General features: G+C 46.6%; 1 protein-coding gene across 1 annotated transcript in view; it reads right to left on the bottom strand.

The window, feature by feature from the left end:
* LARGE1 (LARGE xylosyl- and glucuronyltransferase 1) overlaps positions 1-12,721 on the bottom strand; it is a 598,072-nt gene extending 585,351 nt beyond the window's left edge. Inside the window, 1 exon segment of the mRNA XM_061204391.1 lies at positions 12,665-12,721. Coding sequence (XP_061060374.1) covers positions 12,665-12,678 — 14 coding nt within the window. The 5' untranslated portion in view covers positions 12,679-12,721.
* Positions 12,722-19,730: the final 7,009 nt, after the last annotated feature.

Raw genomic sequence — 19,730 nt, 5'->3', positions numbered from 1 at the left:
CCCACTGCATCTCAGTGTGTTCCCCTGTAAATCGGGCAACGTGATATCCACCTCATTGGGGCTGATGCAAAGACACAGTGACAACTGTTAATCAAGTGTCTGACATACAGCAGGTGCCCCCAAAATGGCAGGGGCTTTTATTAATTTATTATAACGGAGCCAGTCCAATCAGAGTTTACATACCAAAATAGAATACCTGGGACAGCTTCACAGTTTATGGGGACAACAAGTGAGGCAGAATATTAGAAATCAGAGCCACCCCAGAAAAATGTGATTACCTATATTTTGTGTAGTGAGCATTGTGACCAAGAGGCAAGATATGGGTTTAGGCCAACGCAAGAGCAAGTGGGGGATGGAGAGGAAAGCTCAGCCGCACAGAGGTGTGTGGAGTTGGAACCCTGAGCCTCAGGACTCAGTCACTGCACTAAAAAACCACTGTCCTCAATATCCTATAATAACCTACAATGGAAAAGAATCTGAAAAAGAATATACATATATATATATATCTCTGAATCACTGTGCTGTACACCTGAAAGTTAACAGAACATTGTAAATCACCTATACTTCAATAAAAAAATAAATAAATAAAAATTTAAAAACCACTGTTCTTCCTGCCAACAGGGGATGAGACACACCCCTCAAGCCAGAAACCATAAGAGAACAGGAAGGAACCACAGGTAGATGAAGTGACCCTAACAATGAATGTATCTGAACATAAACAGAAAAGAGAAAAACAGGCTATCTGCACACTCCCAGTGGACAATAAGGGGTGATAGAGGCCTGAGGTGTCTGGGGTGGAAAGTGAGGGTGGAATAAATTCAGAGAAGTCTCTGGTGACGTTCAGTATTGGTTAGCTATTGCTGTGTAACAAATTACCACAAAGTTGGTGGCCTGAAACAGTACTTTATCTCATAGTTTCTGTGGCTCAAAGTCTGGCCATGGCTTAGCTGAGTCTTCAGCAAAATAGAGGCTCACAAGGCTCCAATCAAGAGACTTCCCTGGTGGTGCAGTGGTTAACAATACACCTGCCAAGGCAGGGGACACGGGTTCAAGCCCTGGTTCAGGAAGATCCCACATGCCGTGGAGCAACTAAGCCCGTGCGCCACAACTACTGAGCCTGTGCTCTAGAGCCTGCGAGCCACAACTACTGAGCCTACGTGCCAAAACTACCGAAGTTCACGTGCCTAGAGCCCGTGCTCCGCCAACAAGAGAAGCCACCGCAATGAGAAGCCCGTGCACCACAACTAGAGAAAGCCCGCGCGCAGCAACAAAGACCCAACGCAGCCAAAAATAAATAAATAAATAAATTTATTTAAAAAGAAAAACAAGGCTCCCATCAAGGCATCCCCCGGTGGAGGTTCTCGGGGAGAATCTACCTGCAAGCTTGGGTGCTGGCAGAATTTACTTCCTTGTATCTGCAGGACTGAGGGTCTTACTTCTTGCTGGTGGCTGGGGGTCACCCTCAGCTCCTCGAAGCCACCCACAGTCCCTTGCCATGTGGGTTTCGCCAACAGCATCAAGCCAGCAAGGAGAGACCCTACAGCAAGTCAGCCAGCAAATGCAATTACAGGAGTCACATCCCATCATCTTTGCTATATTCCGTTGGTGAGGCCAGTCACAAGTCCTGCCCACTCACACCCAAGTGGACGGGATTACACAAGGGCATGAACATCAGGACGTGGAGGTCACAGGGTACTACTTTTTTTTCGTTGTGGTAAAATATACATAACCAAATGTACCTTTTTTTTTTTTTTTTTTTATTATTTATGGTTGTGTTGTGTCTTCGTTTCTGTGCGAGGGCTTTCTCTAGTTGCGGCAAGCGGGGGCCACTCTTCATCGCGGTGCGCAGGCCTCTCACTATCGCGGCCTCTCGTTGCGGAGCACAGGCTCCAGACGCGCAGGCTCAGTAATTGTGGCTCACGGGCCCAGTTGCTCCGCGGCATGCGGGATCTTCCCAGACCGGGGCTCGAACCCGTGTCCCCTGCATTGGCAGGCGGATTCTTAACCACTGCGCCACCAGGGAAGCCCCAAATGTACCATTTTTAAGTGTACAGTTTAGTGGCATTAAGTACATTCACACTGTTGTGCAACCATGACCACTATCCATCTCCAGAACTCTTTTCATCTTCCCAAACTGAAACTCCGTACCCATGAAACACTAACTCCCCAGGCCCTGGTCACCTCCACTCTACTTTCTGTCTCTATGAATCTGACTACTCTAGGTACCTCATATGAGTGCAATCATAATTATCTGTCCTTTATGACTGGCTTATTTCACTTGGCGTGATGTCTTCAAGGTTCATCCATGATGGCTCATGTGTCAGAAAATCCTTGTTTTTAAGGCCAAGTAACATTCATTGGACGGATATAACCGCACTGTGTTTTTCCGTTCATCCATTGATGGACATGTGGGTTGCTTTCATTTGGCTATTGTAACACTGGTGTAAACCTGGATGTTCAAATACCCATTCAAATCCCTACTTTCGATTCTTTGGGGTATATACCCAGAAGCAGAATTCCCAGATCACATGGTACTACGGACACTGTTGAGGCCCACGTGTACCTATACTGAATCAGGTTGGCTTGAGAGCCTCTTAAGACTTGAAGGAGCAGAGGAAGAGTAAAGGGTGCCCAAGTACCTGAGAGCAATGTGACACTACCAGCACCACCGGTCCTTCAGTGATGCCACTGCATCACTAGGATATGCAAACATATCAGTGTTTGCAGTGCCCCACCTACAGGATACCAGGGACACTGCCCACCCCCAATACCAATCCTTAGTTTGCTTCTGACTTTTGCTATCACTCTACATTTGAAAGCAGTCTTTTTCTGTTCCATTGTTTGAGTTTTCTATAATTAGATAGATAAGCTCACAGGGAAAGCAAGAGTCTCTCAAAGCACCGCCCTAGGGCCGAGTGTGGATGCAACATGCCAGAGCCCCTTCCCTGCCAACCAGAGCTGCCAGCGGCATTCCAGCAGGGGTCCTCAAGGGAGGAAACTTGGGATCAGAAAAGACGTGGAGCTTCTTTTTCCAGCCATCTCCCCAGTCTTGTGCATCGTGGAGTTCTCTGGCCACACCTTTGCAGGTGTGGGGCAGCTCTGCAGGCAGGCGTCCAGTCCTTTGATATGCTCCCTGGAGTCTTCCAGCTCCCGTCCCCCAAAACCCAGGAAGAAGCCAAAATGAAACCTTAGGTTGACTCAGTCACAACTGCTTAATGAGACAAACCCATCTTTGCAAAACAGCTGGCCACCACGACCCAAACACGCTTCAGCCTTTAAATCAAGCACATTCTTTTGGAAAACCTCCCACATCTACTCCTCCGTTCTTATTTTTGCTTACCCCAAAAGCTGCCACCGGCAAACTCGCACTGGTGGTTCAGGAAAACAAAGTCCCAGGGATCTATTATTACGGGCAGAATGAGGGGTTCCTTCCTGCTGTCCCAAAGTAGCACCAGATGAAAGAGGGAAGCAGGCCGGGTCTGGACAGCCACGGAGCCACCCCGTCTCTAGGGTAGGAGTTGCGATGGTGGTGTGATGGGAAAACGCAAGGGCAGCAAAGAAGGCCTTATCTCCATCCGTCCCATCTCAGCCAGTGAAGGTGAAATCGGAGGGGGAATGCCAATGAGGACGCCGGATCTCCAGACAGCCAAAATGTGGCGCTTTATTTTGGAGTCTAAGTGACTGCAAACAAGCCATTATCAAATCTCTTCAGGGACAAAACTCCGTGTTGAAGGGGACAAATAAAAATAAGTACATTAAGCACAATAAATCACACAGACCTGTCGCTGAGACCCATTATCACTGGGGGATTACGGGACTGTTTTCCTCACTGCCTTTCAGCTCTTGGTTCCTGGTTTTCCCATCATCGTTTTAATATTGCAGCCATTACTCTCTGTGCCACGAAGAGCCTGCTGTTTCTCTGTAGTTCTGGGTGGCAAGGGCATAATTTGTTTTATGATTTGCTTGGGAGGGTAGCTGTTTTATATTCATCTTTAAAAGATACATTTGATAAATCATAGCAATGAGACCCCGCTTAAAAAACAAGACCCAGCCTGGCATTCCTTTCAGCATCAACGTGGTCACGGCTGCAACAATCCGAAAGATACCCAACCATTACCAGGAGGGCTGTGCTGTTTCTTTGGGGGCCCACATGCCCAATAACGGCCTTAGTCATGTTTAAAGAGTCACTGAATCATGTGGCAGGCAGCCTGGGCTGGAGGGAGACAGTCAGGGGTTGGAACTCAGGGGGACTGGGTTTTACCATTAAGTTGGTGTGACCTGGGGCAGGTCCTTTGACCTCCTAGGCTGAACTGTCCCACCTGCCCAAACAAACCAGTTGGTCCACATGCCTCTCTGGAGCGGAAGGTTTCTGCATTTCTCGAAGATGCAGAGGGAGTGGACAGAGCTTTAAGCCAGATAATAATACTTTTCTTTCCACCTCTCTCTCAACAAGATCATTACAAGATTCATCTTAAAATAAAAACCAACCCATTATGCAAGATGTCCATTATGACATCTTCCCCCAGTGCCCTCTTCTCCGATCCATGTAGAAATCTTCCCTCCTGCCCCTCATCCCTCGAGTTGTCTTCCAGGACAGTGCATTCTAAACACTGTAACCAAGTCCTCTCCCAGTGTTACCCACTAGGAAGTGGATGGAAGGATGGGAACCCAAGGACAGAATGTGCTGGGCCAGATGTCCACAGGGGACCCGTTTGCGCTCTTCCCCATCAGAAGTGAGCAGGGCAACAAATCCTCTCAGCTCTTCTGCAAGATGGCTGTGGACTCCTGCGTGCGGCATGGAGACACCAATAGTCCTTTCAGGCGTCCCCACGTCAATTACCACGCTGAAATCCCGCCATGGAAAGACCACTTCTTGCGCTGTAATGCTTCCTTCCAAGCACCGCACTGCGCGAGGCTGCCATATAACAAAATTGATCCCAGAACTTCATGGCCCATCCGAGAGGCACAGACATAAAACCCACCCGATGGAGCCCAACTCTCAAAATACTCTATAAAGGGGTCAAGTTCAGAAAAGGCAAAAAAAAAAAAAAAAAAAAGGTTACAAGCTCTCCTGTGTCAGATTTGTAGCTGGGTTTTATGGACATCAAAGCCTGCTGAGCGGCCTCTCTCGGGAGTGGAATAAAGAGGATTCCTTCTAACAAAGTGATGCCTCTCTGGCTTTGCAAAATTTGGTGTAACAACCCAATAAATACCAAACGGAGTTAGATAGACGGTAGCTTTTAGCCCAGGATGCCAGGGGCAGGTGGCAGAGGAGGTAGGTTTGCCTGCAAACAGGATGGAGATCTGGGAGACAAGCGAACCCAGTCACAATGAACCAGGCCACCCAGAGTGAGAGCTCCACGCAGGCAAGGCCCTCGCTCTCCTCCCCACCGCAGAGCCCAGCACAGTGCCTGGCACACAGCAGATGACTGACAACTGCATGTTCACTGAAGGAGTGAACAAAGGACTGAAACCGAGGCAAGTGGCATCCATGACCTGCAGCCCCTAAAAACTCTGAACCAGTTGATGGGGAGAGAGCTAAGAGCTAGCCAACAAAGTGAGACTTCCGCAGAGCTTTGAGCATCTCAAAGAAAACATCTACACGTACATGTACTCTGACAGCAACACAGGACTGTGCTGTATGTAAAAGGCATTAAAGACGCCAAATCCTTTAAATGTCAGTGTGAGGGTTTTGAGGGTTGTTTTGGGTCTGTTTGTTTTGTCGCTTTTTTACTTACCACTGCAAGTTATTAGGAGCAGGCAAAAGAGAAGCATATTCTGAAAACATTCTTAGCCTCTGCCCCAGTGAACCTCTTCTGAATATCAAAATACAACTCATGAAAAGAAACCAATAAAACTACTATACATTCCCATGCTCTCCATGAAAGATTCAGGAGTTGGGACAGATATCTCAGGATTTACATCCAAATTGTACTGTGGAACAGCAGCGAGTGGCCAGCAAGTCAGGACGATGCAGCCACAGACTCTGAGGGGCCACAGCTCCACCCTCTGGGTGGCACTTCCCCTGCAAATCTTGCCAACTTGCAAGTTGCTCCAAGCTTCCACCGAACACACAGCCCAGGTCACACCACCCCAAAGGACTTCCAATTGAAAAACTGCACAGGGGGCTTCCCTGGTGGTCCAGCGGTTAAGACTCCACGCTTCCAAAGCAGGGGGCGTGGGTTCAATCCCTGGTTGGGGAACTAAGATCCCACATGCCACGCAGCACGGCCAAAAGAGAAAGAAAAACTGCATAGAACATGTCATGTATTAGATCCAAATGCTCCCTAGATACCATGTAGCGGGAATAAGAGACATGTAACATCCCATGGGGCATTCTGCCATCACCTGGGGGATATATTTTCTAGGGTGCTTTCTCTTATGATTGTGTTTGAACCTTAGGTTGAAGGTGGACCTTGTTTTCTGGAGGAGGAAAAATAAAGCTAGGAGAGTTATGAGTTGAATTGTGTTCCCCAAGAAAGATATGCCGAAGTTCTACTCTCCAGGACCTCAGAAGGTGACCATATTTGGAAATAGGGTCTTTACAGAGGATTCAAGTTAAAATGAGGTCACCGGACTGAGCCCTAACCCCATACGACTGGTGTCCTTATAAAAGGGGGAAATTTGGACACAGGGACACACACAGAGGGAAGACGATGTGAAGACACACAGTGAGAAGATGGCCATGTGACTGGAGTGATGCATCTCTACGCCAAGGGTCGTCAAGGACTGTCAGCAAACACCAGAAGTTAGAAGAGGCAAGAAACGATTCTCTCCCAGAGCCAACAGAGAGACCGTGGCCCTGCTGACACCTGAGACAGCTTGATTTTAGACTTCTAGCCTCCAGAACTGTAAAACACTCCACTTGTTGTTTTAAGTGCCCCAGTTTGTGGCACTTTGTTACAGCAGCCATACGTAGCCAGTACAGAGTAGGTAAGTGCCTTATCCAAGATGAGCTAGCAAACAACATTTTGCTTGGTCAAAACGTCTTGCTCCTGGGTCCTATGGTCCTATACACTCCGAGACTGGCACCTGCTTTCAATAAAGACAATCTCCAAATCAGTTACCACCACCCACACTGGCCTATGAAGGAGTGATACCATGCGGATGGATTTTTCAAAAGCCCATCGTCCTCCCAGGTAACATATGTGCACTTCAACCACGTCCTGTAGCAGCTTGGTTTCCAAACTCTTAAGTTTTGGAATTTCTGGATTGTAGGTAAGCAAAATTCAGGTGGGAGATTTTTTGGGTTTTGACATGAAAAGACTACCATTTGACAAGCTGCTACCTATTCCCCACTTCCTTTCGGCTGTGATATTCCACTACAAACATCGACAGACCAGACAATGAACACACAAGCCATATTAAAACAATAATTAACGCCGGGAAGAGAACAGTGACAACTTAGCAGAGGAGAATAACGGACAGGTTTGTCATCTGAGGCGCTTAAAAAGGATGAGCCTTGGGTGTGAATGGAAAGCAATTTCTGATGCAACGGTGGCCCTTTAGTGACTTGGATCAAAGTGACTCATTAACCCCCTCGCTTGCAAACTTTGTTCCCTAAGACACAGAAGCTAGGGTGACAAGATTCTCTTTCGCTCACACCAGCCCTGGCACAAGGAGAGCCCGGCAGAGCTCTCAGCCAGATCATCCACTGCTCCAGTGGAAACAGTTAAGAATCCTGCCTTCAGGCAGCTGCCTACCCGACACTCCCCCAAAAGTCCTAAAACTCATTTCACAACCAGAGTGCACCCTTCGGGGATTTCAGGAAAGTTGTTACTGCAATAACAGCGGCAGCACTGAGCTTAAGGACGAGAAAGGTCCAGATTCCCACTCCCCGATCCCAAGCATCTTTGACAAACTCACACCACCAGTGCTCATCTCTACACTGTCGTCTCTCTACGCCTATTGAAGGGAAAAGTATACCCAAACAGCAAACTGCATCAAACTTACCATCCCTGAAACCGTTGAGCTTGCATTTGCACAGCTGAACCTGTTACTAACTTGGGTTTTAAACAAGGTATGGGTATTAATATTATTTTTCAAAATATAACCCATTCACAGAGTTAAAATAACATGTGTTATAGAGTGAACCATACCCCCCCCAATTCATATGCTGAAGCCTTAACCCCCAGGACCTCAGAATGTGACTATATTTGGAGAAAGGGTCTTTTAAGAGATGATTACTGTTGAATGAGGTCATGAAGGTGAGCCCTAATCCAGTATGACTGGTGTAAGAAGAGGAGATTAGGACACAGATACGTACAGAGGAAAGACCATGTGAAGGCACAGGGAGAAGATGGCCATCTGCAAACCAAGGAGAGAGGCCTCAGGACAAACAACGCTGCCAACAATTTCATCTGGGACTTCTAGCCTCTTGAATGGTGAGAAAATAAATTTCTCTTGTTTAAGCCACCCCGTCCCTAGTACTTTGCTATGGCAGCCCTAGCAAACTAACACAGATGGAGTTCCATAATTTTTAATTTCTTTTTCTTAATCGCATAACTAATGGCTTTTTTAAAAAAAGAAATCACAAAATACATTAAGTCAGGAATTTTTGGCACTGCCTTAAGAGTCTTGAAATTACCAAAGCAGGCAACAGACGGTATCACTAATGTCATTTTGTCAATGGGCAGATGGGTATCATAAAGGTAAAAGTGTTGGCTGGTGGTGCATGGAAGGTAAGAAGCATACCCAGGAGAGTGAAAGGGTTTTAGAGAAGACACCGGTAGTCCATTTGATCTTCAAGGTCTTCAGGTTAATCTTCCTACTGATCATGTTGGGATTCTCTGTTTGCCCAGCTTCTCTTCAGGAAGCCCCCTTCTCCTCTCCCCAAGCAATTCGAATAGGATGGACCCCACCTCCCCTGACCAGGTTCAAGGATGTGACCTTGGCCCTTCCAACCAGATCATGACCAGGACTTTCACCAGATCTACTGGGAAAAAAATTCTCTCCTTCAGCTGTGATGGTGGGATGGGTAGGATGTAAGCCTGGGGCTCCTGAGGACCATCCCTGCCACCTCACGGGGACACTCTGCCTGAGAATGATGCCAGTACAGAAGAGAGCAGAGCCAAGAGACAAAGCAAGGACTTCAGGATGACATTTGAGGACCTGGATCCAGCACTACCTGAAGCTGCCCTTTTTTTTCCAGTTACTGAAGCAGATAAAGTCCATTTCTTTTTCTTTAATGTCAGTGTGAATTGGGTTTCTATCAGTTATGTCTGAAACAGTCCTTGCTGAGCCACTAAGGCACTCTGATATACAAGATCACACGTCTAACTACATATATAAAAGTTTCATCAAAATTTAAACTATGCTTACATTTTACTGAAATTCCCTATAATTTCAAGGGTGCTTAATCAGGAGTGCAATGATGGAGCCTTAGGAGACACTGATGCCCCTGAAATTCTATGAAAAAATAATATTTTGGTGCATAAGGGTCTGTGGCAGAAAACAACTTCAGAATTTCCACTCTGAACTTCAGTATCTTAGGGGGAAGTATAGTACAATTATCTTCAAGCTTTTTTTAATTCTGAAATTTGAAAACCTTGCCTATTTTTAGGCTGACGTCTAAAGTTTTCATCATAAACTGAATACCTTCTAAGAATAGAATTTCCAACATATTGTAAACATGAGCATTTTAAAATAAAACTTCCACATCATATTTTTTAAACAGAGTCTAACAATCTGATACCCATCATTCATTTTAAAAAGTTAAAAGCAAGTTATTTCTTAAGATCTGAAAATTTTATATCATTCCTTAGCATAAGAAAGGGGCCCCACATGCCTTGTTTCTAGCACCAAGTTTAAACAAGTAAAAAAGAATGTGGAAAGGGTCAGCCTTGTAAAAGTGCCTTGATTCGAAGGTTCCCACACACCAATTTCATAGTTCCTTTGTTCAGTGCCCCTTAAGGTTTTTATACTCAGAGCAACGCACGTGTTGGGCAAGAGATGTGCTTTTATAAAATAGCGACAAATGACTGTGAAAAGGGGTGGTCTCAGTCCAATCAATTTCAAGAAAGGGTCCATGTATGAGGTCGAAAATCTGGAAATTGATTCCCTTAAAACTATCCACACCTGCAATACTCCACAAAAGGCTTCTGTATCACCAGGGTTATGTATATTCCAGTGCTAAGACACCTGGGCTAGTGGATCATGGGTCAGAGATTAAGAGGAAATTATTCTGGAGATAGAACTGAGTTCCCGTCTCTGGCTTTATCATGTGGGCAAATAACCTCTGTACACCTCAGTTTCCTCACCCATAAAATGAAACTGCAGCTCAGAGGGCTGTAGGATCAAAAAGCACCCTGCATGTCAAGCACATCTCAGAAGCACATAAGAAGCAACTGATATATGGGAGCTATCTTTGTGACCACCCATTATTATTGTTACTGTTATTTTAAATAACGCTCATCACAACTTGCCAAGAGTCCTTTCCTATACCCTTCACTGGCTCTCATCCACCTTACCTGTTGGAGCCCAAATCCCAGTGAGAGTAGACAGCAAGGTGGACCAAAAGCTCCTGAAAAATGGCCCTGGGTGATTAGTGGGCAAGTGTTTGCCTTTACCTTCAGGGCTTCTGTGAACTTTCTGAGACCTCTGGACAGGGCTGAACAGAGAGAGTCGGTGTTCCCCCTCCTCATCCCCGGGAGCTGTTTTCTTATTTTACCAAGCACAACCACCAGAAAGGGGGAGAGGGAGAAACAGTGGAGAGGCTCTAAATACAAACATCAATTACAGCAGCTAACACGTATGGAGTGCTTTCTGTGTACCAGCTCCCGTCCCAAGCATTACACACACATTAACAGATTTAATGAGCTCAAAAATGCTGTGTCAACAGGAGTTATGGATAAACCCAAGCAGAACGAAAAGGAAAATGTCAAAAAGTACGAGCCAGACAAAGCATCCTTCGGTGTGCATTAGGTCAGGCCACCGCAGGAAAAGCGAAGGGCTTCCTGAACCATGTAACCAGTGCCCAGGCCAAGCGCAGGCTCATGAGGCACGGTACCTGGATCACACGAACCGTCTGATAAGCCCAGGGTTCATCTATCACTCCTCCATGATTCACTAAGCAAACCTATTCATGCAGCGCCAATGCCTGGCTTACAAGGGCAGTGTAATAAAAACCCAAATGGACCTCACAAATACCAGAGGCAATAATAAATATCCAACATAAACACGTGCTTATCCAGCAAAGAGTCTTTGGGCGCTGATGCTGAGCTTCTGCACAAATTCATCCAGTCCTCCCCAGCCACTCCCCATTACTGTTTGATAATTTCTCAATCAATAATAATTGCAGGGCTTCCCTGGTGGCACAGTGGTTGAGAATCTGCCTGCCGATGCAGGGGACATGGGTTCGAGCCCTGGTCTGGGAGGATCCCGCATGCCGCGGAGCGGCTGGGCCCGTGAGCCACAATTGCTGAGCCTGCGCGCCTGGAGCCTGTGCTCCGCAGCGAGAGGCCGCGACGGTGAGAGGCCTGTGCACCGCAATGAAGAGTGGCCCCCGCTTGCCGCAACTAGAGAAAGCCCTCGCACAGAAACAAAGACCCAACACAGCCATAAATAATAAATAAATTAATTAATTTAAAAGAAAAAATAATAATAATTGCAACTCTGCAATGGGTTCTCCAGGAATGTGGAGTGGTATTAAGCCTAGTAAACAGACACCACAGTCAAAGGCTCCATCAGTATCTAGGGACCAACACCGTGGCCAGAAAAAAGAAAACACTTGAGGATAAGGCCTTCAATCAAACACTTGAAGAAAGGATGTGTTTTAGATTGTCTGACGATGATTCCATCAGGGTTTAAAAAGCCTAAGAGGAGAGCTTCCCCGGTGGCGCAGTGGTTAAGAATCCGCCTGCCAATGCAGGGGACACGGGTTCGAGCCCTGGTCCGGGAAGATCCCACATGCCGTGGAGCAACTAAGCCCGTGCTGTGCCACAACTACTGAGCCTGCGCTCTAGAGCCCACGAGCCAAAACTACTGGGCCCAGGTGCCTAGAGCCCATGCTCTGCAACAAGAGAAGCCACCGCAATGAGAAGCCCGCGCACTGCAACGAAGAGTAGCCCCCGCTCTCAGCAACTAGAGAAAGCCCACGAGCAGCAACAAAGACCCAACGCAGCCAAAAATAACTGAATAAAATAAATTTGTAAAAAAAAAAAAAAGCCTAAGAGGAGAGGAACGAGGAGGCTGAAGATCTGAGAAAATGGAAAAAGCAGAGAAACGCAGCAAGGAAATAGCAGGAAAGGCAGCAAAGGCACCTCCTCCTCCCCCTCCTCCTCCCCCTCCTCCTCCCCTCCTCCTCCCCTCCTCCTCCCCTCCTCCTCCCCTCCCCTCCCCCTCCTCCCCCTCCTCCCCCCTCCTCCCCCTCCTCCCCCCTCCTCCCCCCTCCCCTCCCCCCCTCCCCCCTCCTCCCCTTCCCCCCTCCTCCCCCTCCCCCTCCCCCTCCTTCACCACCTGCACCACATTCCTTGAAGGCCTCAATGGGCCCCAGGGGTGGCCCACCACCATCTGGTCATCAGCAAGGGGGCATGCATTCTTTAGATTCAGGAATACCCCTGCAGTACAGCATAATACTCAAGGTTCAACTAGAAAAGGTTACTATGCCTGACAGCAAATTCAGTGCAATCCAAAATCATCACCACCACCACCACCCACCACTTACAGGGTAGACAGCATGGTCCAGGCAGACGGTAAAACACTGAAGATTCCCCAGAGCCATGAGATGCCGTCTTTACTGAAGGGCTCCCACACTCCGGGCAAGCCAGCCATCTGGAAGCTCGGGGAACATGGTGCAGAAAAGCACAGCAGGAGAAGCCAGTCCAAGGACAGATACAGTTCAGCGCCCAGTATCAGAAGAAGCTTGAAGGAAAGACCGCCTGAACTGTGTTTTGAAGGAAAAACAGAAGCATCCCAAGCAAATAAAGAGGGAAAGAGCTTATCAGCCAGAAGGAGAGGTAGGTGCACAGCTTGGCAGATTTGGGGGAAAATAAGCAGTAAAGAAGGAAAATAATGAGTTGGGGATTGGCGGGTGGTATGTGGGGTTGGCAAGAGAAGATGAGGCTGCAGAGAGAGAGGCAGGGGCCAGTTCACAACAAGCTTTGTGTGTCCTGATAAGAAAGATGGATGTTTTCCAGTGGCTGAGAGTGAGCCAGTGAGGGTAAATACACAGAACATCCTAGAAAAGCCCTCGTTCTTTAAAGATTCAAAATAAAGACTCCCTATAAGGAATTGGACTATCCTATTTGAAAAATTCTGTTATCCAGAATGGCTTACTCCACATTTCTGAAAAGTGTGTACTGTAATCTCTCAGCAAGGCCCTCCTCGGGCAAAGACACACCACCAATCACGGGAAGCATGGCCCAGCTTCACTTTTAAGGTGGATCCGGAGCCCACATGTCAGAGTTCCAATAATTTCGCTCTCGGCCCTCCACAGCTGCTTTAGGAACCACTCATGAGGAAAAGAAAAATATTCTACATTCTACCCCTTATTGGGTGTCATCCTAGACTAGGTAAAAAGGTTGTTCTATCACCCTGGGCTCATCTGAACAAACCCCCAATAAGAAAGACTGCGGAGAGGACATTTTCAGCCCAGCCCCATCCCCAGGCCCAGCCCAGCCAAGGGAGAAAGTGCCATTCTAAGAACTACTGCTACTGTCACAAGCAGACTTTATTCCAGTGGGGCCGCTTTCCAGTGGGCAATGAAAACCATCTCGGACTTCAGTACCAGTGATTGGGATCAGAGGAAATCCCTAAGCTTCCCTCTGTTTCCATCCGCCTGTACCAGTTCTAGCTCAATGGCCTTTAAAACTTCATATCCGAAAAAAAAAGCCTGTTCAGCGACCTCCCAGCTATCATCTCTCCCCACTCCAGTCTGGCCCCGATACTGCCACTAGGTTCATCTTCCTAAAACAGAGCTTTGCGTACACCATCTTCCCGATCAAAAGTCGCCCTGCCTTCCAAAAGTCCACGGCCCCAATCTAGCTTGCCAACTTCATCTCCAGCTCCTCGCTAATGGAAACCCAAGCCAACTTACTTTATAACCCCAAAATTCATATTTGTGCATTCGTCAACCTAAGCTGGCTGCTCTACCTCCCTTTAACTCTTCCATTCAAATCTTAATCATCCTGGTCCAAGGACCCAAGGCAAATCCTACCTCCACTGCCTTTAAGCAGCTAAAGTAAACTCCCGCCTCTGATTTCCCATCAACTTTGGGTTCCAATAATCCACAACCATTCACTGCACTGCCACATCATTCCTATTGTTGCTCTGAACTGTTCACTTGAATCTTCTATTTTTTTTTTTTTTAAAGATAGTAGTCATCTTTTTTCCTTTTTAAATTTATTTATTTATTTTTGGCTGTGTTGGGTCTTCGTTTCTGTGCGAGGGCTTTCTCTAGTTGTGGCAAGCGGGGGCCACTCTTCATCGCGGTGCGCGGGCCTCTCACTATGGCGGCCGGAGCACAGGCTCCAGACGCGCAGGCTCAGTAGTTGTGGCTCACGGGCCCAGTTGCTCCGCGGCATGTGGGATCTTCCCAGACCAGGGCTCGAACCTGTGTCCCCTGCACTGGCAGGCAGATTCTCAACCACTGCGCCACCAGGGAAGCCCCTGAATCTTCTATTGTTGTTTAACTTCTCACACATGTTTTTTTCCCCCAATCTCTCTAACTATGTTGCTTGAGGGCAAGGACAGAAGGCTTTCAATTTAATTGAATAAATGTTTATTGAAGGATTCCTAAGTGCTAGAAGTGTAGCCGGATGGGTGCAACCCAGTCCCAGTGCTTTCAGGCACTTACACATAAGGAAAAGAATAGGGAAAGTATACAGATATTGACAATGCCAAGGAGAAGGGAACAAGAAGGGCCTCTGGGGTGTTTTAGGTGATTCTCCCTCCCACTCTATCCTTCCAGCGCCTATTCACTGAGACCCAATCTAATACTTTCTCCTTCTTTGACTCCCTCAAGCGTAATGCTACCAAGACACAGTGCCCACTGCCCTGTCCATGTCTTTATTAGTATTTACCTCCCTCACCAAGATGAGGCTACTAGATGACGCAGGCAGGTGATTTCCTCACCTCCCTGTTCCTGATGTCAAGCCGACACCTCTCAGAGCAGGAGTTTCATGAATGCTGGCTGATGAGTGAATGTTGGCTTAGTAGATGTTAACCAATGCCATCAAGGTGACAGAGTGTACAGGGCCTGTAGGCAGGAAGCAGAGATTCTGACTAGAGACCAGGTCGGCACAGAGACAGCAGACAGAGGAGTCAGAACAGCTGTGAGTCAAGTCCTGGCTCCACGCTCCACAGCTGTGTGACCTGGGCAAGCCTCAGCTTCCATATCTGGAAAATGGGAGAGTAAGACCACCCACCTCGTAGGGTTACCATAAAGATGAAATGACACAAAATGATCAAACAGAAGAGTGTCTGGCACAAAAGCAGAGCACGAAGAACGTGTGTGAGGAAAAGACTGAAGCCGAGTATGCTGGATGGAAGGGCAGGGAGCAGAGGACAGACACCCAGAAAGTAGGGGGTGTGAGAAGGCAGAGCCTTGGGCCACATAAGGTGGTCAGGAAGCAGGGGCTCTGGATCTGCCTCCACTCTGGATAATTCTCTCGACCTCCCCAGCCATAGTTTCCAGAGCCGTGAAATGAAGGTCGAGCGGGCTCAAGGGTCTCCTGCAGCCCCGGAGCTGTCTCAACATCACAGATCTGCCTTCCACTTATGGAGGAGGCATCCATAAGTATTTACAAAGCCCAGGTGGGAAGGATTCGCACCAACAGAGAAGGGGGAGAAGACGCCAAGATGGCAGAGAGGAGAGTCCTTCCTACTGGATGAAAAGCACTCGAGTCCCCCCTGTTTTCTCGGGCCCACTTCGTCCTCTGAACGTGGGAGCCCTGACCCGATCCACATCTAAGCCACTGCACATTCGTCACCGGCGCCGGAAAGATCATCGCCCACAATCCATCCTAAGGTATTTAAGACGCTTTTCAAGGCGCCCTGACATGCACACACGAACAAGCGTTAGAGCCCGCTCACTCCTCCCAGGCCAGATAAGTCAAAATCCCTACAAACTCAGAGGAAAGGAAACACACGCCGCATTCCAGGATTGTACTTTCCTTGCCTTTTTACAAAGCCGTCAATGTCTGAACCACAACAATGAATCCCTAAGAGAATTCATTTCGCTGATCTGAAATGTCCTTCACATTTTTAAAATAACAGCTTTTGGGAGAGGTCTGAAGGAGTCCGAGGCTGTGAGTCTGCTGGTATCCACTCACCTCTCCCTCCCCATCACCCCCGGAGCTGGAAACACAACTCGGAACGCAAATCATTCTGTGTGGACACAACTGTTTATTCAGTGCAGACCTACTAAGCACCAGGCACCGTGCCTGGAAGCGAGAAAAGCCCCATCCTGCTTATCACTTGGGTTGCGCCTCTCTTGGCTCCCCAGACAAGCACAAAATACCATTCCCTTCCCGGATGAGAGCTGACATCAGTCGAGGAGGCTGGTACACAAACTGTGTTGGCAGATTAAGGACCTACGCAAATGTTCTGGAAACAAAAGCGGGGAGGGGATGGTTCCCAGTTAGCCACAAAAATGTTAACCTTAATAATAACAAACATGTGTTTAATGCATCAAGGCGGTCTCTAATCACAGAATAACACTGAAGAGTCCACATGATTTGCTACTGATTTTAAATTAAAAAGAAAAAAAAAAAAAAAAGAGGAAGAATGAAATCCCCACATGCCTGTGTTCTGCTGTAAATTCCCCTAAATTCTAATGCTACCGTGGAGAGCTGGAAAGATTAGGAAGTCCTTTCTTCCCAATTGGCCTGGGTACGTCAAAAAAGGACTCTGTTAAGAGCAAGCCTTGCCCAGTAGCCAGGGCTCCATCTCCATGTGTGTTTGCTGCACGTCCAAAGCACAGCCCCATAATGCGACGAAAGAGGCTAAAATCATGGGTGAGGCTGCACTTCCCATTCTAGCCCCAGTCTGTGATTATCTAGCACTCCAGATTACCCAAAATTACCTCTGGAGCCTTAAACGCCTTACATTTTCTTTCATTCCTAGAACCAATTCTTTTTTGGAAACTTTCACAAGGGATGAAGGAACAAAAAAACCAAAAGCCCTAGATATTTCGTGAGCGAGCACAATTTCGAGGGTTTTTTCTGTAAATATCTCATGCATATCGCCTCTACCATATACTTAGGCGGACCAAAATTAATTCCATGTCTCTGAAACTAGGAAAACTCAGAATCCTGGAAACGCTTACCTGATTTCCTTTTTAAACCACTTCTGTTCCTGATATATCCTTAGAGGCAGAATGTGAGGGTGACTGAGGAACTCATGCAGGTAATAGTTATGACTGCAATCTCCAGGATGAACAGTGGTTAAACCAGAAACCTGCCCCCAGTCAGTAAGTGAGCAAAGTAACACCATGTGGTCTGTCAGTGGTTACAAAGTTTATGTAACTACTGTCCTTCTTTCCATAACACAGTTCAATATTAGGCTCCTTGGCAGGTGAACCTGGTGAGTTATTTGTTAAAACACGGAAAAGTTTATATTTGAAAAACCCTTGGTTTTCTGTCACAGGTAAGGCTCCCAAAGCATCCATCATGATTGCGTTAATCAAGTAACCTGAAATACAATTAAGGGACTAGCTAATAAAAAGATGCTTGCTATGAATCCGTTTTGTAAAATAAAAATCCTTTTGTACCCCAATTACTTCTCTTAAATTATTTGCTTTTAAAATAAGATTTATAAGCCAACTTCTCCTAAAATAGGGCATTCTTACACTTAGCTTCAATTATGGAATAAACAGTTGAAGAGTGAAAAACAAATTCTCCCAATTCTCCTAAAACAGGGCATTCCTATGCTTAGCTTCAATGTTGAAATAATGTCACAAACCTTATATTTATAATTGTACTTAACTTCAAATCTCCTCTTTCTAATAAGCACTGCCCTCTCCACCCAGGACAGCATCAGTGCCAGAATGGTGAGGAAGCGTCTCTCTAGCAACACAAATTTGGTGGCATAAAATTAAGTCCGTCTGCAATTTTCCTGACTTGTACTTCTACACAATTGCTTTTCTGAATCTGTTTTTCTTCCCAACATCCCTCCCTTCACACTCACCCCCCAGCTCCCCCTACGAGGTAACCTCCCTGGCAAAATGAGAAGATTCCCCTTTCCCTGTTAGAGCCCAGGCTTTGCAGAATCCCACAGGCTCAACTCAGCTTTCATTGACTTAATTTGGAAACAATTAAAATTTTCAGCACTGCTTTTTATCACAAAGCACATCATCCTCAAGCAGTTCTCAAAGAGTAGGTAACATTCCCAAACCCACTGGTTTCCATAATACATAAGAAGTTAGCAAGCAAGCCCAGCTGCTTATGAATGGCCTAATATATCAGAGAAGTTCTAATGCAGTCTACAAGTCTACGGAATCTACAACCAACACAGAAAAGACTTTGTGGTTCTTCTCTTCAGCACTGCATACTTGTAGTGTTTGATACTTCAAGGTAGAGTACACCTTGGAACTGGTCAGGCCTCTTCCCATTTCAGAGCTGGAAAGCTAGAAAACCTAAATAGTCTGAGCTTTGCCACTAACTTAGGCAAGCCCTTTCTCTGAGCCTCTACATTCCTAGTTACAAGACGAAAAACTCACTGAAGTTTGGAGACAGCACCTGAAGCCCAGAGACGTCAAGACATATTCTAACGTCACACAGCAAGTTAGCATAGGATGATGCAAGATGAGAACCCAGATATCCAGATTTTACTTATACCACCCTGCCTACCAGTCAACTCAACTCAGGGAAGGATGACAGAGACAAAAAAAACACATACATACACACACATACACACACACACACACACACACACACACACACACACACACTGGGGCTTCTTCTACCTCCACTGTCCTCCTGGCTCCTGTTTCAGAAAAACTAAATATATTTGACCCTGGAGATCGCTCCAACAACTGCAGTTTTCCATTCTCTCTAATATCCTCTGGCCATTACATCGTTGCATCTCTTCCTTACTTCACAGTTTCCTCATTCCACAAAACACACACATAGGCAGGCCCACACCCATCCTCAAAACTATAAAACTCTTCCTTTTCCAACAGCAAAGAAAGTTGAGGCCAGAACTGAGATGATTCAAACACAAGAACCTTGTTCAAATGTTAACTGCAGCCATAACTCTACCCAGAAGTAAATATGACAAAATGGAATACACTCTCACAGGGAAAAATTTGTGTCCCTCTGCCACTCTATCATTTGTCAAGTAACTTTGTCATTTCTCCCACTGCTGCATAATCACGTAATGAAAGCCCCAGATGTAATTCACATACACAAGAGGGCAGACTTAGGGTTGATAAGGGACCCATTCTTTATCTGCGTTGCTAATAGTTTTTTAAAGAACAGGCAAAATGCTATATGTAGGATAAAGGATGAAAAAGAAAATGTCCTTTTCTGTTTGTAACAACAATGTGGGATAATCAACTGGTACTCTTGGACCTTATCCAGCCACCATTCTTGCCACGGCTTGAATACACAGAGCATGAAACTAGGAATCCTATTAAATTATTTCCCTGCTAACACCAAGCTTTCCTCTTCCAGAACATCCCATCTTCCAGCCACACTACTGACTGTTCTCCATTCACACTACATATTTTAAGGTTTCCATGCTGTTCTTTCTGCATGGGGTTCCCTCCTGTTCTACCATCCTGGCAAACT

The sequence above is a fragment of the Eubalaena glacialis genome, chromosome 11 (assembly GCF_028564815.1).
Source record: "Eubalaena glacialis isolate mEubGla1 chromosome 11, mEubGla1.1.hap2.+ XY, whole genome shotgun sequence".
Lineage (NCBI taxonomy): Eukaryota > Metazoa > Chordata > Mammalia > Artiodactyla > Balaenidae > Eubalaena > Eubalaena glacialis.
The sequence above is the reverse complement of the archived record's forward strand: the minus strand, read 5'-3'. Positions and strand labels throughout refer to the sequence as shown.